Source organism: Salvelinus fontinalis, chromosome 9, assembly GCF_029448725.1.
Source record: "Salvelinus fontinalis isolate EN_2023a chromosome 9, ASM2944872v1, whole genome shotgun sequence".
Lineage (NCBI taxonomy): Eukaryota > Metazoa > Chordata > Actinopteri > Salmoniformes > Salmonidae > Salvelinus > Salvelinus fontinalis.
In genome coordinates, this window is record NC_074673.1 from 20,504,406 (window position 1) to 20,527,887 (window position 23,482).

Here is a 23,482-nt window from a genome sequence, read left to right on the forward strand (position 1 = left end):
ATTGTTTAAATAATTCTGTTTAATTTGTTCCCAGGGGGGAAGGGGAAGGCACCTAGGGAGTGCTTAGGTAAGAGGCCCGCGGGCATATACCCGTAGTATATCCACTGTCTAGGCACACTAGGTAAGACCTGGGCGGACCACCCCCTGTATTTTGGTTAGGTAAGTAGTGGGTAGGCAGGTAAGGTAGGAGAGGGGGCTTTGATATTTACATGCTTTGGTTCCATCAGCCCCTTTTCCCCATATTACCGTGTGAAGGAATAAATTCCTAGTAAACGGTAATTCTCTGCCTTTTGTCATCCTTACTCGCACCTACAGTCCATACCTCTTTCACTTGACGGGGAGTTGAGTTGTAGCAGGGTGTTGCGTTCCCTCTTCTTAGAGGCGTGCGTAACAGGCTGTAGTGGAGCTGGTTGAGAGCTTCAAGTTCCTTGGTGTCCACAACAACAAACTAGAATGGTCCAAACACACCAAGACGGTTGTGAAGAGGGCACGACAAAGTCTATTCCCCCTCAGGAAACTAAAATGATTTGGCATGGGTCCTCAGATCCTCAAAAGGTAACATCGAGAGCATTCTGACTGGTTGCATCACTGCCTGGTACGGCAACTGCTCGGCCTCCAACCGCAAGGCACTACAGAAGGTGGTGCATACGGCCCAGTACATCACTGGGGCTAAGCTGCCTGCCATCCAGGACCTCTATACCAGGCAGTGTCAGAGGAAGGCCCAAAAAATTGTCGCCACCCCAGTCATAGACTGTTCTCTCTACTACCGCATGGCAAGCGCTACCGGCGTGCCAAGTCTAGGACAAAAAGGCGCCTCAACTGTTTTTACCCCCAAGCCATAAGACTCCATAAGACTATTTGCATTGTGTGCCCCCCCCAACCCTTCTTTTACGCTACTGCTACTCTCTGTTCATCATATATGCACAGTCACTTTAACTATACATTCATGTACATACTCCCTCAATCAGCCTGACTAACCGATGTCTGTATATAGCCTCGCTACTTTTATAGCCTCCCTACTGTATATAGCCTGTCTTTTTACTGTTTTATTTCTTTACTTACCTATTGTTCACCTAATACTATTGGTTAGAGCCTGTAAACATTTCACTGTACAACCACTGTTGTATTCACCGCACCTGACAAATAAATTTTGATTTGATTTTATGTGATTGAAATTCACTGTATACTACAAACAATTTTTTTTTTTGTGTGCCTGTCACGAATTTCCAATCATTTCAAAATAATCTGTGATACTGGGTTGATAGTCTACCCACTGGGTCACACTGGTTGAATCAACATTGTTTCCACATAGAAATTATGTTGAAACAACGTGGAATAGACGTTGATTTGATGTCTGTGCCCAGTGGGTAGTCCTACTGGCTACCGCTGCTCAATGAGGAGAGTTTGCGCTGCTGGAAACACAACGTGCACAGTGTGTCCTTATGCCCGAGTTCTGCCTGCTGAGCACTGCTGTCCTATAGTAACCCACCGGGCAAAAACTGATTCAAACAACGTTGTTTGCACGTAGTTTCAACAACCACAAAATATGTGATCACCTTGAACCAACGTGGAAAATGGAATGGATTTGAAAAAAGTTAGCAATTTAAGGGAATTTCGTCTAATTTCACCCAACTTTTAAACTACATCCAATCAAAACTAGACATTGAAATGAAGTCTGTGCCCAGTGGGTAGCTAGATAGATAATACCAAGCCAGTGTGACAGCTAAAGCACATTTGTTGCTTTTGAAGTCTGATAAAATCTACATGATTCTGAACACTCAAGTCCTGACTTCGGCAGACAAGTTTCAAATTCTAGCCTACAGCATAAACTAGTATAACTACCTAGCTGTGGAGGGCTCATTAGGACGTCTGACTAAACCGAATCCGTTCGTCCCCACTCAACTCGTATGCACCAGGCGTGTCCGTATAGCCTCCCTCGAGATAGAGATCTTGCCTGCATCCAGATGTTTCGTGTTTCTGTGACGCGCATCGCTCGTTGAAATCGGGGAAGAAGAGCTGAAGTCCGGGTGGACGCAGTTCAGATAGACGGTGTTGGAATAAGGACATAACTTGTTGGCGCTTCTTTGTTTGTCAAATTAACGTCTCAAATGAATCGATTTGAATGTCAAATTATCGCATTTAACTAGGCTATTTAAATTCCTTGTCACTACTATCGAGTAACTTTTCATGCGGATTTGAGGCGCGCAAAGTGTGAACCGAAGGGGAACTTTCTTTCTGCCGAGGTGTTCACACACTCTCAACCAGCCGTGGGGGAATGGAGGTCCGCTGGCTGAAGACCCTGCTGTGTGTGTTGAGTGTGTGTTCGTCCCTTCGAGCCCACCCCATAGATCAAAACCATGAGAACGGTATGTGTATACGATATTGACTCCCGCAAAACTGTTTCTCAGAACAATGGTTAGGTTGCACGGTGTATGTGTGTGTGCGTATGTGTGTAACATGATTTGATGATAAGATTAAAAGTATGTCTGCCAGGATCTGTTAGTCATTGTATCTCATTAATCAGTGACTGTGTTGAAATGTTAGACTACTTTTTGCATTAATTTAGGATCAGTTACATCATTGGAACATCGACACTGTGTGTAGACCGCACAGTCTCCCTCTCGCTCTACCTCTCTATCCAGATCTGGCACCACAGGTATAAAAGTGATCTCATGACTTGGTCAGGTAAAACTCTGGGTCCTATCCGTAGGCTATGAAAAACAAGTATTATTTTAGATAGCTCCCCTTTTCATCTGAGCTATGACAATAGGGCAGGGGTTTTTCTTGTTGGGTTATGGGAATTGGAAACACTCCTGGCCTCAGGTGGATGAAACCCTTTAAAACTACCAGAAACCTTGTTATTATTCATTCTGAATCTGATATCAAAAGAGCCAGAGACAACCACTTCAATAGACAACATACAGTACTCTGTAGTTTAGTGAACTACTTGGCAGGGCTGAATGTTATGCAAAGAATGGTTATAATGTCACATTAACTCTATACATACACACAATGTTAAGCAGTAGATTTGAAAAAGAAAAGACAGACAGGTTTCAATGCAGAAACATCATTGAATTTTATGTCAGAATATGTATTATTTATTCATCTGATCACTGTGCTTTTCTGCAATTATTCATTATGTAATAAGCTTTATGTGAGAAAGGGTTAGATGTAACACTTTACACAGTGGACTCTGTAACAAGGCAGGGTTACATGTAACACTATACACAGTATGTGCAAGTCATAAAACCACTGACATTGTGTTGTCCTGGTCTCCATTTGGCCGCAGATTATCCATTATATTGACCAGATACTCTAGTGGCCACTCTAACAATTAAAATACATTTCTTAAAAAATGGAAGGCAGTCAGGAGGAGGCTAGATCAGGTGAGACCATTTTAGTCAATGTGTTCTATTTATATCAGTATACTCGTAACAATCTAAACATTACAAAACGTATATTCGATCAAATAAGGCACACATAGCAATAAGGCACACATTTACAAATGCTGTTTTGAATTAAAATAAAATTGTACCTAAACACTGAAGAAGGCTGTAAAGCCGAAACGTCTGAGAAAGCTATCCCTGATGCGGTGAAAATAGTTAACATTGAGTAATGAAGTAAGCTTTATGCAACATCTTTTTGAGTGCGAACCCATTAAGTGGTTAGAGCGTTGGGCCAGTAACCGAAAGGTTGCTGGATCGAATCCCTGAGTTGACAATGTAAATATCTGTCGTCCTGCACCTGAGCAAGGCAGTTAACCCACTGTTCCCCGGGCACCGAAGACATGGATGTCGATTATGGCAGACCCCCGCACCTCTCTGCTTCAGAGGGGTTGGGTTAAATGCGGAAGACACATTTCAGTTGAAGGCATTCAGTTGTACAACTGACTAGGTATCCCCCGTTCATTACACCACTTCCTTTGTCTGAATTTGCAGTATTTACACACCACTCAAGCTTCTGGGAGAGCGCAATGGTTCTCTCGATTACACATAGCAAATAAGCCATTCCATTTTTTTGTTAACCAAATTCGACACTCATTGACCATCAAAAAATCCTCGATTGGTGAGAGAAATAAATAAATAAAATGCCACCAGCTGGAGAAGACAGATTTTGGGCCCAGTTATCTCTCTCGCTTCACCTCTTCCTCTCTGATTTGGCCCACCAGAAGTTGATTCCCTGGCGCTCACTGTATGAACTGATTGCCTGTAAAATCCATATATTTAATCAGTCTGTTGTCCCCACTTCCTTCAAGATGTCCACCATTGTTCCTGTAGACAAGAAAGCTAAGGTAACTGAACTAAATGACTATCGCCCCATAGGACTCACTTCTGTCATCATGATGTGCTTTGAGAGGGTATTTTAGGACCATATCACCTCCACCTTAGCCAACAACCTAGACCCACTACAATTCGCATACCACCCCAACAGATCCAAGGATGAAGCAATCGTCATTGAACTGCACACTGCCCTATCCCACCTGGACAAGACCTATGTAGTGTTCATCACTAAGCTCGGTCCTAGGTCAAAACCCCTTCCTGTGCAACTAGGTCCTGAACTTCCTGATGGGCTGACCCCAAGTGGTGAAGGTGGTCAACAACACCTCCACCACGCTGATGCTCAACACGGGTGCCCCACAGGGGTGCGTACTCAGCCCACTCCTGTGCTCCCTGTTCATCCATAACTGCGTGGCCACACACGTCTCCAACTCAATCATCAAGTTTGCAGACGACACAGCAGTAGTAGGCCTGATTATCAACAATGACGAGACAGCCTACAGGGAGGAGGTGAGAGCCATGGTGGAGTGGTGCCAGGAAAATAACCTCTACCTCAACGTCAACAAAATAAAGGAGCTGATCGTGGACTACAGGACACAGCAGAGAGAGAGAGCACCCCCACATCCACAACGACGTGCCGCAGTGGAAACGGTCAAAAGCTTTATGTTCCTCTGCGTGCACATAACTGATGACCGAATGGTCCCTTCACACAGACAACTACAGGGCACTCCAGAGGGTGGTGTGGTCAGCCCACAACATCATTAGGGGCACACTGCTTGCCCTCTATGACATCTACAGCACCTGGTGTCACAGGAAGGCCAAGAAGATCAAAGACTGACACCGTTATGGCTGTCTCTCTATATATGGGAAAGTTATGGTGGTGCTAGAAAATAAATTATCTCTTTCTGCATTAGCCATCAATCCGTTATGGTTGGACAAATGCGTTTATATTGTCTGTGTAGACTGCTCTGGGGCGGAAGTTTTAAGTTTTTTACTTTTAAGACAGTGAAATTTGCACCACAAACATTTGTAAAAAATTACAAGTAGTGGAAATAAAATAATATGCCAACAAACATTACTGGACTAACAAACTGGCTGACTAATCTTTTCAGGAACTTCAGTATCCCTTGGCCTTGGGTAGCAGCAGCAGATCGTTTCATCTTCTTTATCCTGTGCCAAACACATTTATTCAGTGAGTCTAAATTATTAACATTAGCAGCTGGCTGCATGATTGTATCAACATAGCTGCTAATGTTAGCTAGCTAGCTATCTAGCTAGGCTACTCTAAAGCTAACGTTAGTAGTTGTGTTAGCTAGCTATAGACTGGACCATTCTACCTAGTTTTAGAGGATGATTAAACTGATTTTATTAACTGCAATTTACCATGAACATTTATGTTTGCTCTCTCATAAGGCAGGCAACCAGGCATGCAGGATAGGAGGGTTTCTTCCACTAGATAACACAGCCGCAAAGTCAGATTCCACAGACCGGAGAGGAGCGTGATCGAAGAAAAAAAACAAGTGCAGAGTTAAACAATGAGGTTCTGGTGCAAACGAACAGTTGTTTAAAGGCGTAGTTGATGAGGCTCTGTATAGGCTGTAGCTGGACCACTGTGAATCCACCTGTCGCAACGAGCGTGGGGGTTACCTGCTTTCTTTTCCATTGCAAAACGTTTTTCTATGATGTGAACTAATTAATGTCTGATAAACGCATTCGGGGATGCTGCTTTGAAATTGGTGTGGAGGCGCCCCACCAGATTGAAAAGTACAAGGGCAAAATCTGTCTCGCCACATGTTTTCTGGTGGCTCTGTCTCTTTCAGACCCAAAAATCTGTTTATCATGTCGCATCAGACATGGTCTGAAGCATGAGTGTGTATTAGCCAACCTGACAGTGTTTGTGTGTGTGTAAATGTGTGTGTGTATTTTGATTGGCTCGCTTGTTGATCTTTCTGTCAATTCTCATTCATTGTCTTGTCTGTCCCTCAGTGATCGACCTACTGGAGGCTCTCAACATGTCCCGCCCCTTAAAGGGTGTATCCAAAGTCCAGGGGAAGTGGCCTGGAACCCAGGCCTACAAACTACGCCCCCGCTCACCTCACCTGACCCTTCCCGAACAATACTCCCACTACCTTGTTTCCTCACTGCAAGGCAGTCTGGGAATTCACCTGATGGGACGTCAGGGTGCAGACTCCAGTGGCAATCTGCTCTCTTTCTCCTCCTCCTCCTCTTCCTCGCCCCTCCTCCAACTCTACTCCTCTACCCGCTCCAAATCTCTGCGTCTGGACCACCAGGCTGGCTCGGAAGGCCAGGAACTTGCCAGTGTCCTGTTCCCAGGAGGAAGCCCCTTCTCTGGGGGAGGCTGGGTGCGGTTGGCCCTGGCCCTGGAGGCTGGCCGTGTGTCTCTGTTTGTGGACTGTAGAGAGGCAGTGGTTATACAGAGAGACAAAGAGGAGAGAGTCAAACTACAGCTGCCCCCAGACCTAGTCATCACACTGGCCAGCACACAGGGTGACATGGAGAGCAAGTTCACTGTGAGTAAACACACTCGCATACTGATAAGAGAATTATGTTCTCCAGGTACATAACCCAATTTAATTATATTACTCAGTCTGCAAACCAGAATTTGTAACATCCTGGTCGAATGAAACAGACGGAGGCCCAGCTAAAATAGTCAAAAAGGTTTATTCACGGGAACGTTCATACCATAAAGACATATTGTTTTACTCTAATTCTAAAACAATATGGACTACAATAGGAATAGGACTACACATTTATTGATTATGATTTTATACATTCTAATCAATTCCATACAATTATATGTTTCAGGGCGGAATATTCTAATCATTCAATTAACAGATAATTCTCATTTAACACATACACATATTCACATGTACACACATGCAAGTATGCGCTCGATAACGGTTTCTCTTTCTCTCTCTCTCTCTCTCTCTCTCTCTCTCTCTCTCTCTCTCTCTCTCTCTCTCTCTCTCTCTCTCTCTCTCTCTCTCTCTCTCTCTCTCTCTCTCGTCCTCTCTCTCCCCCCTTCTATCACTCCATCACTATCTCTTTGTAGGGTTATGTACAGACAGCTGAGATCTCTACCAGAGCGTATCAGAGGCGTCCGTGGCAATGTGACAACATTACAGGTACAGGTTTTTTAACCTGGCTACTGGTTTTATGGCTACTTTGCCATTAAGACAAGTCCGTGTCATTCTCTATGAATGAGGAACTGAGTGTACTAATCTATTACTGGAGTATTAGCCCTCCTTCAGCTCCTCACACTCCCTGTCATATAATAATCTAGCCATTGTGATTGGCTGGAACAGGGTCATGAATTTTGACCTCTTTGATCTCTAGTCCTCTCTGACCTCACTCTGACAGGACCACCCTGAGGCCAGACCACCCAATCACAGAAAGACGTACGTGTGTGTGTGTGGGGGGGGGGGGGGGGGGGGGGGGGCTTGTATTAGTATCCTCGTGGAAATCCCCAAAAGTCCCCACAAGAATAGTAAAACAAGGAAAATTCTCCCTCGTGGGACATTTACCAGTCCCCACAAGGACAAAGGATATTTTAGGCTTAGTGGTTAGGTTTAGGGTTAGGTTTAGGGTTAGGGTTAGAATTAGGGTTAGGAGTTAGGGTTATGGAAAATAGTGTTTTGAATGGAAATAAATGTTAGGTCTCCACAAGGATAGTAAAACATATGCTGTGTGTGTGTGTGGGCATGTGTGCTCGTGTGTGTCCTCTTGTGCTTGCTCGTGCGTGTGTGCGCTCTGGGCTCTGGGGACTAGATATTATCCGTGGTCCCCCAGCTACTTCCTATAGGTTGTTTATTTATGAGTTCTAAGTTTAGAGTAACTGTTAATTCACATTTTCAGACGGATTAACTACTGTTTTTGTATTAGATCAACTGATTACTGGCTTCCTCCTCTCCCCCCCTCTTTCACTCTCGCTCCCTTTTCCCCTCATCCCCCCTCACTCACTCTCTTTCTCTGTTCTTCTCCCCTCACCCTTCCCCTCTTTCTCAGATTATCTGCATGGCCCTCCCCATGCCCAGCTCAATAACTCTGCTCCAGTAGACAGGGTTGACAGTGGACCTGGGCTGGAACCTCAGCAGGATATAGCCAACTACCAGCCACATAACCCCTCTCTCCACCCCCATCATCCCCAGGGCGACCAGCCCCAGAGGGGTGGGCTGTTTCTGGGTCCACCAGCACCCCATGGGGTGAGACCTGTCTCTCAGTCCCAGGGCGAGGACAGGCTGAGGGGGTTGGAGGAGAGGCTAGAGGGCCTGGAACGCATGCTGGACATGGTCAAGGCCCAGGTAGCCACAGCAAAGTCATGTATTATAATGTGATATTTTTTAAAGATTTCAATGGGCAATTGAGGTATACTCATCCTTATTCACGCAAGACTGACTATTGACTATGTATTTCTGTGTGTGTGTGTCTGTGTGTGTGTGTGTGTGTGTAGAATGTGGACCTGCAGGCGCGTGTGCAGTATCTGGAGGGGTGTGAGTGTGTGAGACGTGGGTGTGTGTGGGAGGGGAGACAGGTGGAGGAGGGGGATCGCTGGGAGACGCACCGGAACACATTCTGTACCTGCACCTCTGGACAGGTCACCTGCTCTGCTCCTACTGACGGTCGGTACCGTACTGCACACACACAAACACAGGCATACCAGTGTTTCCTACTAAGATTTGTTTCAGCAGCAGTGGCAAAGTACGTGCGGGTGGTGAGGAATCTACACATTTAGCCATGGGGCAGAGATACATTTTCACAGTTTTAATGCTAGTTTCTTGCAATTCTACACATTTTTCATGGGGCTAAGATGAAAAAATGCTGTTTTAAAGCAAATTTCTTGCAATTTTACACATTTTGCCATGGTTTCACACTGGGCACAGACATCAATTAAATGCATTTCCACATTGGTTCAATGTCATTTCATTAAAATGATGTGGAATAAACGTTGATTCAACCAGTGTGTGCCCTGTGGATTTTGCCATGTTCTTATGTTATCTAAGTCACTCAAACATATAACAAAATCAATGGGGGCCCCATGCCAGGACATTTTTGGTTTGTTTTTATTTTAGTGATTGTTAGTTCTCAAAGATGATCCTATTTAAAATATGTAGCTCCATTATATACTTTCCAGTTCCTTCAGAAAGTATTCAAACCCATTGACGTTTTCCCATTTTGTTATGTCAGCCTTATTCTAAAATTGATAGAAAATAAAATAGTCTTCAGCAATCTACATACAATACCTCATAATGACAAAGGCAAAAACACAAAAACATAAAAACTGAAATACCTTATTTACATAAGTATTCAGACCCTTTGCTATGAGACACGAAATTGAGCGCAGGTGCATCCTGTTTCCATTGATCATTCTTGAGATGTTGATTGCAGTCCACCTGTTGTAAATTCAATTGATTGGAGATGATTTGGAAAGTGCATGTCAGAGCAAAAACCAAGCTATGAAGTCAAAGAAACGGTCCGTAGAGCTCCGAGACAGTATTGTGTCGAGGCACAGATTTGGGGAAGAGTACCAAAAAATGTCCCAAGGTTCCCAAGAACACAGTGGCCTCCATCATTCTTAAATCGAAGAAGTTTGGAACCACCAACACTCTTCCTAGAGCTGGAGCAATCGGGGGAGAAGGGACTTGGTCAGGGAGGTGACCAAGAACCCAATGGTCACTCTGTCAGAGCTTTAGAGTTCCTCTGTGGAGATGGGAGAACCTTCCAGAAGGACAACCATCTCTGCAGCACTCCACTAATCAGGCCTTTATGGTAGAGTGGCCAGACGGGAGCCACTCCTCAGTGAAAGGCCCAAAAGGCAACTAAAGAGTTTGTCAAAAGGCACCTAAATACTCTCAAACCATAAGAAACAAGATTCTCTGGTCTGATGAAACCAAGATAGAACTCTGTGGCCTGAAAGCCAAGCGTCACGTCTGGAGGAAACCTGGCACCATCCCTACTGGGAAGCATGGTGGTGGCAGCATCACTCTGTGGGGATGTTTTTCAGCGGCAGGGACTGGTACTAGTCAGAGGCAAAGATTAAAGGAGAAAAGTACAGAGAGATCCTTGATGAAAACCTGCACCAGAGCGCTCAGAACCTCAGACTGGGGTGAAGGTTCACTTTCCAACAGGACAACGACCCTAAGCAGACAGCCAAGACAATGCAGGAGTGGCTTCGGAACAAGTCCCTGAATGTCCTTGAGTATCCCAGCCAGAGCTCGTACTTGAACCCGATCAAACATCTCTGGAGAGACCTGAAAATAGCTGTGCAGCAATGCTTCCCATCCAACCTGACAAAGCTTTAGAGGATCTACAGAGAAGAATGGGAGAAACTCTCCAAATACAGGTGTGCCAAGCTTGTAAAAACATCATACCCAAGAAGACACTAGGCTTTAATCGCTGCCAAAGGTGCTTAAGCAAAGTACTGAGTAAAGGGTCTGAATACTTATGTAAATGGGGATATTTCAGTTTTATTTTTATTTATAAATTAGCAAAAATGTATAAAAAACAGTTTTTGCTTTGTCATTATGGGGTATTATGTTTAGATTGAAGAGGGGGGAAATTATTTAATCAATTTTAGAATAAGGCTGTAACCTAACATAATGTGGAAAAAGTCAAGCGGTCTGAATACTTTCCAAAGGCACTATAGTGTATATCTGGTTTTAGTATCAGATTTTTTGGGAGTGGCGGCAACGATTTATGAATATGGGGAAACACTGCACACACACACACACACACACACACACACACACACACACACACACACACACACACACACACACACACACACACACACACACACACACACACACACACACACACACACACACACACACACATGCACAAGACACAAACAACACTCACCCACACAAGCATCCAATGTGTTAAACAAACAGAGGCATACATTGCTGCCCCCCCAGAATCCCGCCCCTGTCGTAATGGGGGTGTGTGTGTCTCTTTGACCTCTGACCTTGCTGGGTTCCGCTGCCTCTGCCCCCCCTATACCACCGGGACATACTGTGAAACACAGCTAACACAGGTACTACCACATATAATAGACATTTAAACTATTCTAGATTAGTGTATTAGACTAGACAAAACTTGACCATACTAGTGGAGTGTGTTGGTGTGATTCTTGTGTGATTCTTGTGGCTGCTTGGTTTATCTGACAGGTCAGCAGAACATTTGACAGGCTTGAGGTGGGTCAGAACTCTGACAGGTTTGGACACCACTTTATAGAGTTTTGTGTTTTCTAGAGTTGTGTGTGTTGTAGAGTTGTCCTGTGTCCTGCAGAGCTGTGTATTTTCTAGAGTTGTGTGTGTCGTAGTGATTTCCTGTGTCCTGCAGATCTGTGTGTTTTCTAGAGATGTGTGTGAGTACTGTAGAGCAGCGATTCACAACTTTTTCCTTTCCGGGGAAATCACTGTCAAAAGCTCTTGAGGACCACCATTCACAGTCGCAATTTTTTTTAAACATAAAATATCTTAGCAGTCAAATTTAGAGTAAATTTTTTACAGCGAATGTAACAGATTAAAGGCCTATTATTACAGATGGATGTAAAAAAAAAAAAAATTATAATGTGGGGGGGTACCCCTTTTTCGTGATATCCAATTGGTAGTCTTTTCCAAACGCTGCAACGGCCGTATGTACTCAGGAGAGGCGAAGATCGAGAGCCATGCGTCCTCCGAAACATAACCCCACTAAGCCACACTGCTTCTTGACAGACTGCTTGCTTAACCCGGAAGCCAGCCGCACCAATCTGTCGTACAGCTGGCCGGCCAAACCCTCCCCTAACCCAGACGATGCTAGGCCAATTGTGCGCCGCCTCATGGGTTCCCGGTCGTGGCTGGCTGCAACACAGCCCGGGATCAAACCCGGATCTGTAGTGACGCCTCTAGCACTGCGATGCAGTGCCTTAGACCGCTGTGCTACTCGGGAGGCCCCAAGATGGATGTTTGTTAAACAATTTGTGAAATTGTTTATAACATCATTATGTTATTATTTTTGGAAGAAAAACAAAGTAAAACAATTGAGGCCCACCTGCAGTACCTCCGCATACCACAAGTTAAAAACCACTGCTGTAGAGTTGTGTTGTAGAGTTTTGCTTTGCTGTAGAATTGCATGCTGAGTAGTTAGTGTTGTAGATTTTTCCTGAGATGTAAATAGCGTGTAGTGATCTGCTGTGGGGTAGTGCTGTATAATAGTTAGAGCTGTGTTGGTAAACAATCTGGGTTGAGTTCCCCAAAGCCTTCATAGCTAAAGTTGTACTTTTCTCTCAAGGACTGAGACCCAAGTTACTCTGAAAGTCGATTTAAGGTCAATCCGAGATCTGCAGTGGCCATATAGCATGTACAGACCTGCATCTCCATCCCAGATCTCACAATTGCCCCCCAGCAAAAATAGCATAGATTTAGGCTATTGTTTATATGTGTATTTCACACTATGTTGAGGTAAAAATCAGAGTATAATGCTTGAGTGTATGTCAACCCCAACACATGTTCATGTCATCGTTATCAATCAACTGCATTACTGTTAAAACCGACTTTGACTACCACCACCACTTTTTCCAAACCTGAAAAGGGACAACTTCTAAATGTTATGCAGCGAAATCAGCCAAATATATCCAAATGGGATTTTGGTAACCATATACTGGGCCTGTTACAATATATCAACCATGACGAATTTGACAAATATAAACTTTATTAGATCAGATTTGTTGAATGTGTGCCAATCCAGCATCCTTCTATCCCCCACTGTCTGCTCTCCATTGACCTCTTTACCGCATCTATCTCCATTATCTCCCCGATCTATTTCCAGGAGTTCAAACTCATGTTGGTGTGTTTTAAATCCCTACACGAGGTATCATAAATATGTATTTTGTTTGTGAACTTGTTCTTTACAGTGATGAGAGGAGGACGGCTCATAATAATGTCTGGAACAGCGTGAATGGAATGGCATTAAAGACATGTGTCACGTTCCTGACCTTATTTAACTTTGTTTAGTTGGTCAGGATGTGAGCTGGGTGGGTAGTCTATGTTATGTATTTCTATGTGGGGTTCAATGTGTTGCCTGATATGGTTCTCAATTAGGGGCAGGTGTTTGACGTTTCCCCTGATTGAGAACCATATTAAGGTAGGCTGTTCACACCGTTTGTTTGTGGGTGATTGTCTTCCGTGTTTGTGTTAGTACCACACGGGACTGTATCGTTTGTGCTAGTCTGTATCTGTTCGTGCGTTCTTCGTGTTTATGTAAGTTCTTATGTTCAGGTCGGTCTACATCGTTTGTTATTTTGTAATTTTCCAAATGTTTTTCGTGTTCGTCTTTATTTAAATAAATTCATTAATGTATTCCACCTACGCTGCATTTTGGTCCGATCCCTACTCCTCCTCTTCAGACGAAGAGGAGGAAAACAGCCGTTACAACATGGAAACCATGTGTTTGATACAATTCCACCGATTCCACTCCAGCCATTACCATGAGCCGGTTCTCCCAATTAAATTGCCACTATCCTCCTGTGGTTCTGATAGCCTTTCATAAAATTTCTCCATGTTTGTTGTCAAGGAAGTGAGTTTGTGTTTATACAGGATGTACCACTCCCACCGACCATCAACTAATCATTTCAATGCGGGGCTATACGGAGCTATGCATTGTTGCAAAATGTGGGAGTTGCACAGCGTCACCGTACAGAGCTCTATTTGGCCTCCGTAATCCTCTGGAGGCTTAGCAATTGCAATCACACCCGCCTTACGGAAACCTCCTGACCGCATTGCTGGATGAAGTATAAATCGTCTTTTAAACAAAGTGCTTCATTCATTGTCAAAAATACATTTCTCAATTGTTACTCTCTCATGCCTGGTGTGGCTAGGTTGTTGAGAGAAAAACTCCACTTTATCTTTGAGGTTTTCTGGAAACTCACCACTGCTTTGTAGTACTTAATGCCTAACATTAGACTAGCATTGTTCCTGATGTTTAATGGAGAATGCTGCACTGGGTTAGGGAGGGTAAAAGGCACTGTGTGTGTGTAGGCATGCTGGCAGCCCCGTCCAGAGGGCAGCTGTAGAGGTCAGAGTTCACCTCAGCGTCGCTGGTCCTTCAGCCCCGTCCATGGCCGCTGTGACCACTTCCTGTTCTGCACAGGAAACAGCAACAACAACTTCCTCTCCCTCGAGGCCTGCCAGGAGCAGTGCATGATGGGAGCCTGCTGCTTCCGCCTGCCCAAACCGGGCCCTCTCATTGGCTACGACAGCCAGGGCAACGGTCGCCATGGATACAACACAACCTCCAACCAGGAGCAGAGTGGAAGGAGCCAAAAGGAGGAAGAGGCATGGTTTGGAGAAATAACTGACACGAAGACATTGGAGGAGGACGGATCTGATCACTTTGATTACCAGTGGTTCAACCTGACCAGGCCAGACCAGCAGAGAGAAAGAAAGGAGGAGAGAGGGAGAGAGAAAAATGCTCGTGGGTTTGACGGGACGGATGCTGATTTCATCTACAGCTGTGAGTACCTGTCTGTGTCAGCCTGTCAGGCCAGGGTCAGAGACCTGCAGGGAGAGGGAGAGGCTGTGAGTTTCTCCCCCGGCCAGCGCTGCTCTGAGGTGGGTTGCGTCCACGCCTGTGGCTGCCTCTACCATAGTCTGCCATGGAGCTACGGGGAGAGGTTCAGGCATGGCTGTGAAGAGTGTTTGTGTGATCAAAGTGGAGCGGTGCAGTGTGGGTGTAGTCAACTGACACAGCGGAAGGAGATACGAGACCTGACCCTAAAAGAGAGACGTCAGTACCAACGAGCCATCAGGAGGCTCTACGCACAGCCAGGTACACCTGTGTACAGCTAACTCCCAACTAGCTAGGTACACCTGTGTACAGATAACTCCTAACTAGCTAGGTACACCTGTGTACAGCTAACTCCCAACTAGCTAGGTACACCTGTGTACAGATAACTCCCAACTAGCTAGGTACACCTGTGTACAGCTAACTCCCAACTAGCTAGGTACACCTGTGTACAGATAACTCCCAACTAGCTAGGTACACCTGTGTACAGATAACTCCCAACTAGCTAGGTACACCTGTGTACAGCTAACTCCCAACTAGCTAGGTACACCTGTTTACAGCTCACTCCTAACTAGCTACTGTAGGTACACCTGTGTACAGCTAACTCCCAACTAGCTAGTTACACAATTTTTGCTGTATTGGCTCTGTACTCCATCACTTTGGATTTGAAGTGATACAATGACTATGAGGGTAAAGTGCAGACTGTCAGATTTAAGTTGAGGGTATTGTCATCCATATCGGTACACCGTGTAGAAATTTCTGCACTTTTTGTGTCATGATGAGTGATCATGTAACAGGGGAAGTTAGCATTTTTGTGGGAGTATGATATTCGTGTGTCTAACTTTCTCACTCATCATTATCCACGATTAATGTAGGATTATCCATAATCATGGTAGCATCCACATTAATGTAGAAGTGTTTAGAAACATATTCTATTGTTATTTACAATAAAAGTTACTCCAAAATGACACAATACCATTTACCATTCACTTCTATTGGGCACAAAATAATCTGAAACATGACCAAAACAAAAAGCAAATGCATCCAACAAATTTGTAGAGTCACAAGCTTGATGTGACATTGCGTGCTATGAATATGGGGCCAAATACTTAACTTTTTACTTCTTTAATACACATGTAAATGAATTTGTGCTAATACTTTTGGTCGTCTAAAAGTTCTGTTTTTTCTAAACGGTTCAACCGATATGGATGAAAATACCTTCAAAAGCTGTCAGTCTGCACTTTAACCTCGTAGTCGTTGTATCATTTCAAATCCAAAGTGCTGGAGTACAGAGCCAACTACAAAAATTCACTGTCCCAATACCTCAGGGTTTCCGTTAGCTAGTAATAGCCGGCTTTTGGCCCCCCAAAAAATTATGAAAAGCCGATTAAATAAAACTGCGCCGGTCAATTGGCCGGGAGAAAAAAGAAATTTGCATTAGTAAATAATCATTTTTAGCCTAATCATTGATGGAAATACCAGTCAATGGAAATACAGTTAACTGGTCATGCTTATCAGTCTATAGGTTAATTTACATAATTTTGTGGAATTAAATTGGTGCTTGTGTATTTTTGTTAGTCGTTATTTTTATCGCACATGCACAGCATACAGCTACAGAGCCTATGAGTAGAAAATCTGTAAGACAGTGCAAGCTGCTGCTACAGCTCCTCAAAAAGCAAATTTGTTACTGCAAGAGTGAAACATTATTTTATAAGCCCAATCATTGCGCAACAATTATAAATTCAATCGTATGTTAAAAACTGTTTTGATGGCCACGATTAAAAAGAGCTACTATTTAAATTTCTCAACTGATAATTGAAGCGCATTTCCAATTCGCTATTCAAGTGCATAGGCAACGGTAGGCAGGCTTCATCACGTCACACACCAACTTACAATGAGCTGGAAGCATGTTTGCATTTTGAACACATATACTTAATTGTTTGTTTGAAACCTGAATATTTTAATTAATATTATGAGGCACGCCTTGCTTTGCTTCAAGTAAAATATGACCTTAAAACGTGGAGGCAATTATTTAAAAAATACTTCCATATGCTATTGACACCAGTAGCCTATTTGTCTCATGTTCTATTGGTTTTCAAATCAACTTTCTTTCATTGTCCAGTAGCCATAGGCACGATCCTAGTCATATTAGCAACCCATACTAGTTGTTGCATCTTTAGATCTCCCCTCTTTCTAAATTTCGAACAGATATTTTCATCTCTCTCACATTAAACCGCTTGCATGTGTAGTGAGCTTTTGACAACAGTGTGTTCCCGCTAATTGCATTATGCAAAGAACATTTGCGACTAAAAACAACAAGGTAACTAATGTAAAATATACTGTGTCTGTAAAATGTATATACTGTAGGTTCAGAACTTTTGTGAAACAACAGAGATAGATGGGAGGGGTTGAGGGTAGCTGAAGAATGGGATTAAAAACAAACAAAAGATAAATATTGTAAACTACATTGTGTCTGTAAAATGTATATAGTATGTACAGTAGAAGCTGGAAGTAGAAGCCTAAGTGTTGTAGTCCATTAGTTTACTCCAATTAGGGGAGGGGTGGTAGGGTTAGGGGTAAATAATAAACAAAAATATATATTAAATATATATATAATAATATATATATATAGTTGAAGTCGGAAGTTTACATGCACCTTAGTCAAATACATTTAAACTCAGTTTTTCACAATTCCTGACATTTAATCCTCGGAAAAATTCCCTGTCTTAGGTCAGTTAGGATCACTACTTTATTTTAAGAATGTGAAATATCAGAATAATAGTAGAAACAATGATTTATTTCAGATTTTATTTCTTTCATCACATTCCCAGTTGGTCAGAAGTTTACATACAAAGTTTACATACACTCAATTAGTATTTGGTAGCATTGCCTTTAAATTGTTTAACTTGGGTCAAACGTTTCGGGTAGCCTTCCACAAGCTTCCCACAATACGTTGGGTGAATTTTGGTCCATTCCTCCTGACAGAGCTGGTGTAACTGAGTCAGATTTGTCGGCCTCCTTGCTCGCACACGCTTTTCAGTTCTGCCCACAAATTTTCTATGGGATTGAAATCAGGGCTTTGTGATGGCCACTCCAATACCTTGACTTTGTTGTCCTTAAGCCATTTTGCCACAACTTTGGAAGAATGCTTGGGGTCATTGTCCATTTGGAAGACCCATTTGTGACCAAGCTTTAACTTCCTGACTGATGCTTCCTGAAATGTTGCTTCAATATATCCACCTACTTTTCCTCCCTCATGATACCATCTATTTTGTGAAGTACACCAGTCCCTCCTGCAGCAAAGCACCCCACAACATGATGCTGCCACCCCAGTGCTTCACAGTTGGGATGATGTTCCGCGGCTTGCAGGCCTCCCCCTTTTTCCTTCAAACATAATGATGGTCATTATGGCCAAACAGTTCTATTTTTGTTTCATCAGACCAGAGGACATTTCTCCAAAAAGTACGATCTTTGTCCCCATTTGCAGTTGCAAACCGTAGACTGGCTTTTTTATGGCAGTTTTGGAGCAGTGGCTTCTTCCTTGCTGAGCGGCCTTTCAGGTTATGTTGATATAGGACTCGTTTTACTGTGGATATAGATACTTTTGTACCTGTTTCCTCCAGCATCTTCACAAGGTGCTTTGCTGTTGTTCTGGAATTGATTTGCACTTTTTGCACTAAAGTACGTTCATCTCTAGGAGACAGAACGCGTCTCCTTCCTGAGCGGTATGACGGCTGCGTGGTCCCATGGTGTTTATACTTGTGTACTATTGTTTGTACAGATGAACGTGGTACCTTCAGGCATTTGGAAATTGCTCCCAAGGATGAACCAGACGTCCACAATTTTTTTTCTGACATCTTGGCTGATTTCTTTTGATTTTCCCATGATGTCAAGCAAAGAGGCACTGAGTTTGAAGGTAGGCCTTGAAATACATCCACAGGTACACCTCCACTTGACTCAAATTATGTCAATTAGCCTATCAGAAGCTTCTAAAGCCATGACATAATTTTCTGGAATTTTCCAAGCTGTTTAAAGGCACAGTCAACTTAGTGTATGTAAACTTCTGACTCACTGGAATTGTGATACAGTGAAATAATCTGTCTGTAAACAATTGTTGGAAAAAGTGCGTGTGTCATGCACAAAGTAGATGTCCTAACTGACTTGCCAAAACTGTAGTTTGTTAACAAGAAATTTGTGGAGTGGTTGGAAAATGAGTTTTAATGACTCCATCCTAAGTGTATGTAAACTTCCGACTTCAACTGTATCTACAGTACCAGTCAAAAGTTTGGACACACCTACTCATTCCAGGGATTTTCTTTCTTTTTGCTATTTTCTACATTTTAGAATAATGCGTGTAACGTACTGCGTTGTGCGCGTTGCTGCACTTAAAATATGAAGAAATAATAGTTTATCACATTTTAAGCTAAACGATCTGATCTGTTGCATCAGCCTCATTGCTTTTTCAAGTTTTCTTTTCATGTAGCCTAGGCCTACTGATTGCATAATTTTGGGATCTATCATCCCACAACTGTCCCAGAGTCTGTTTGGAATAGGCTATTTCTTTCTTACACAGAACAACAAGCTGACCAATAGAATAGGTCAACTTTTCTCGTATGGGGGATATTAGATTGACATAGGCTAGTGATTTTGCTGTTCGTTACTCATCTTGTTGGCTGAGGAAAAGTAAAAGTGGCAGTTATTCTAACATCTTCAAAGTGCGCACGCAAATTCGGTTAGAAGGACACGCCGTTGCATCTTCTAGTTGCATGTTCTGTTAAGATGAATAAGCATAAATGTGATTTCTGTCATTCTAAGTATCGTGGGTGGACGCCCTAATCAGGTGACGCACCCAATTCATATGCGTCTGGTAAATGTATCAAATGTCCGTTAAATTAAAAGACTGACGGCCAAATGTCCGGCGCCACATCTTCCTAACGGAAACCCTGGATACCTGTACAGCTAACTCCCTAGCTAGCTAGATACACCTGTATAGCTAACTTCTTACTAGCTAGGTACACCTGTATAGCTAACTCCTTACTTGCTAGGTACACCTGTACAGCTAACTCCCTAGCTAGCTAGGTACACCTGTACAGCTAACTCCCTAGCTAGCTAGGTAGGTACACCTGTATAGTTAACTCCCTACTAGCTAGGTAAACCTGTATAGCTAACTCCTTACTAGCTAGGTACACCTGTATAGTTAACTCCCTACTAGTGAGGTACACCTGTATAGCAAACTCCCTACTAGCTAGGTACACATGTATAGCTAACTCCCTACTAACTCTAATAACCAAGTTCACCTGTACAGCTTACTCTAGTAGCTAGATACACTTATACAGCTAACTCTACTAGCTAGGTACTCTGTACAGCTTACTCTACTAGCTAGATACACTTTTACAGCTAACTCTACTAGCCAGGTACTCATGTACAGCTAACTCTTTACTACCCAAGTGTATAGCTAACTGAGATTTGTTCTCTATTATACCTTGGATCAGTCTTGTTTTCATGTTGGTTTTTGTGTAGGTGTATGGGATGGTTTCACCAAGCTGAGAGCTGAGTTCTCCCCTCAGGCTGGTGGCCACACCTACTTCCTGCCCTGGCAGCGCTACTTCCTGCGGGTGGTGGAGCAGGAGCTCCAGGCTGTGTCGTCATGCCAACTGGGTGTTCCGTACTTTGAGTGGACAGTCGACTCTGGTGATCTTTTGACCTCAGCTGTCTGGCAGGCCGAGATGTTTGGAGGGGATGGAGAGAGAGAGAGGAATGGCGAGATGGAAAGGGATGAAGAGAGGGATAGAGCGAGTGAGGGAGATGGAGAGCAAGAGAGCAACTCTGTCTCAGGCTGTGTCCCCCACCACTCCTTCCAGGGCTTGTCTGCACGGTTCCACTGGTCCCCCTGTCTACGACGGAGCTTCAACACCTCGGTCAGCCTCATGATTTTACAATTTTCCTCATGTTTTGAAGCTGTATACACTATGACATGATTACTGTATGTCATTGCTAAAGGTCAATAAAGTGATCTTTATTTGTCTGTCATGTTTTCCTCTGACGTTGTCCCTTGGTCTCAACAGGTGTCTGTGCCTGACGCGGTGAGCGTCCAGAGGCTACTGTCCCAGGGAAACTTCCTGTTGTTCTCCCAGGCTCTGCAGGGGCTGTCTGGGCTATTTAGGCTCTGGGTGGGGGGCCACATGGCCTCTCCTCTGGCCGCCTATGACCCCCTCTACCTCTCACACGCCGCTTTCATCGATAAGCTCTGGACACACTGGCAGGACAGTCACAGAGACGTGCACACTCATGAAGAAGCTCATGGGCACACTCACCAACACACCCAGTACCCGGTGAGGCAGCGTCACGTCAAGATGAAGCCGTTCGGCATTGCTCCTGATGATGTGATGTCTTCACGGGAACAACTGTGTGTGGTGTATGTACCCATAACCCTCGGAGCTCCCTGCAATGTGACATCATCGCTCCTTGCCAAAAGAGGGAAGGGCCGCCACAGAGGAGCGAAAGACACTGCCAGCTATCACAGAAAGAGACAAGATACACAAAACAACCATAAACACAGCACCTATGATTACAATGCACACGGCTATGATGGCTTTGACCACAGTGGTTACAATCGCAATGGATATGACAGACAAGGTTTCAACCGCATGGGCTGGGACCTGCTTGGTTACAGTAGGGATGGTTTGGACCGTGACCACATCGACAGAGAGGGCTATGACATTTCTGGATACAACCGCTATGGGTTTAACCGCCACAATGTTACATGGTTCGGGATGCGCTGGGATGGATTGTTTATGAGGGAGGAGGAGAGAGAAGAGGAGACTCAGGGGGAGAAAAAGAAGCAGAGTGAGGTGAGAGAGGAGAGTGGAGAGGAGGAGAGAGAAAGAGAGAAGGTTATGTCAGAACTCTTTAGCGACAGTGGCTACAGTGTTTATGGTTTCGACCCCTTTGGTTTGGACCGGGGTGGTTTTGATGCATTTGGATTTCGACCAGACGGTTACGATAAGGACAGCTGTAACTGGTTCTACAACGGACCGCACTACCTACGGTTCTACTACCACACCCAACAGCAGCTAATTTCAACCAATCAACACACTCTTAACCACATTACAAGAACCTGCTCTCCAATCACAGCCCTGCCTCAGCACTGGCCTTTGCAGGATTGGATGGCTCTGGATCAAGAGGAGAGCCGAGCCCTGATTGGTCAGTTGGAGCGGGAGTGGGCGGGGCAGCAGCATTCTGATGACTACTACACCCACAAGGTGATGTCACAGAGGGGACAGGGCATTTGGCTGCCAATCACCCCAGACAGCAGGTAACCATCGGTCAATTAGAGAGGGGATGTAAACAGTAGCCAATGAGTAGTGAATATATCTCTTTAGAATAGAAGTTGTTATTGTATCTTCTCATAGGTTTGTGTGTGTGTTGTAGGTTTTGTTTTGAACTACACTGGTTTTCCGGTTGTCCTCTTGGCTCTGCCCCCATGACCTGCCCTGACCTCTGCCATGAAGCACGTTGTCTTGGTAACCCGATGGCTGAGTGTCGTTTGCGGAACTGTGGCTCCTGCTTTACTGAGTGGCTTGACCCAACCACCGGAGCGTACGTCATCTGCCAGGGCTGGTAACCAGTGCTGACCGGCGCCCATGTCATTCAGCGTAGTGGAAGATGACTAGAAAATGCTTTTTTTGTCATGAAAAACTAATGCAGTTCGACATTAGAGCTTTCATTACCAAGGCTGGTTACCAAGTCTGGAGATAGGACACTTTTCTCTTTCTGGAATACACTTTGATGATGGGTTGGAATGAAAGCCTGCACACCCTGTAGCACTTCCTTTGAATATTTAACGGAAGTAGGAGATATTTAGACATCAGGAGGTGTAATCAATGTACCACACTGTATTCGATAAAGGGAGTGAATGTTTCTAGTGTTCTTTGTTGCTGCTTTAACTCTTCGTCTATTAAGCTGTTTACCCTCCACATGATATTCACCACACACACACACACCCTGGTATTCGTAAAATGTGTCTTTGTTCTGTCATGTTCCCTATAGAAATGAAAAGGTTACTTACTTTTCAAGCAAGTTCCATCTCCACACACACACATATACACACAGTAGGCCGGTATATGTCGAATGGGTCTCTGTTCTGTCATGTTCCCTATAGAAACGACCCTGTTGGAATGTACTGTAAACATGATATTATGCCTTCAATCTATCTCTCTCTCTCTCTCTCTCTCTCTCTCCCCTCTCTCTCCCCCCTCTAACTCTCTCCGTCTTCTCTTCATTTCTCTCTCCATCCCTACCTCTCTCTCTTATCTTCTGTCTTAATCAGTCTTTCTTTTTCTTTCCCCAGCCTCTCTGTCTACTGTCTTTGTCTCCTCTTGTTTTTTTCTGTCCATCTTTCTTTTCTGTCCGTCTTTTCTCTCTTAATTGTTTCTGATGGCATCCAGCCGACACACACACACACACACCACACACACACACACACACACACACACACACACACACACACACACAGTCAGTCACTCTTATGCAGACACAAACACGCACTCATACACTCTTTGATCTTTCTGCGTTGGCCTGCCTGCTCGGATGAGTGGTGGAAATGCCTCCTGGCACAGTTGGTGGGCAGCCTCACACAC

The 23,482-nt window shown here is 44.1% G+C and overlaps 1 protein-coding gene across 3 annotated transcripts in view; it reads left to right on the top strand.

Annotated features, from left to right (window-relative positions):
* Window positions 1–1,741: 1,741 nt before the first annotated feature.
* kcp (kielin cysteine rich BMP regulator) overlaps window positions 1,742–23,482 on the top strand; it is a 44,681-nt gene continuing 22,940 nt past the window's right edge. For 2 of the 3 annotated variants that reach the window (XM_055933679.1, XM_055933680.1), the window contains exons 1-5: window positions 1,749–2,366; window positions 6,264–6,808; window positions 7,351–7,423; window positions 8,304–8,599; window positions 8,749–8,917. In XM_055933679.1, coding sequence (XP_055789654.1) covers window positions 2,276–2,366; window positions 6,264–6,808; window positions 7,351–7,423; window positions 8,304–8,599; window positions 8,749–8,917 — 1,174 coding nt within the window. In that variant the 5' untranslated portion in view covers window positions 1,749–2,275. Of the gene's footprint in view, window positions 2,367–6,263; window positions 6,809–7,350; window positions 7,424–8,303; window positions 8,600–8,748; window positions 8,918–23,482 lie in introns of all 3 variants that reach the window. The other variant, XM_055933682.1, reaches the window with a different exon arrangement.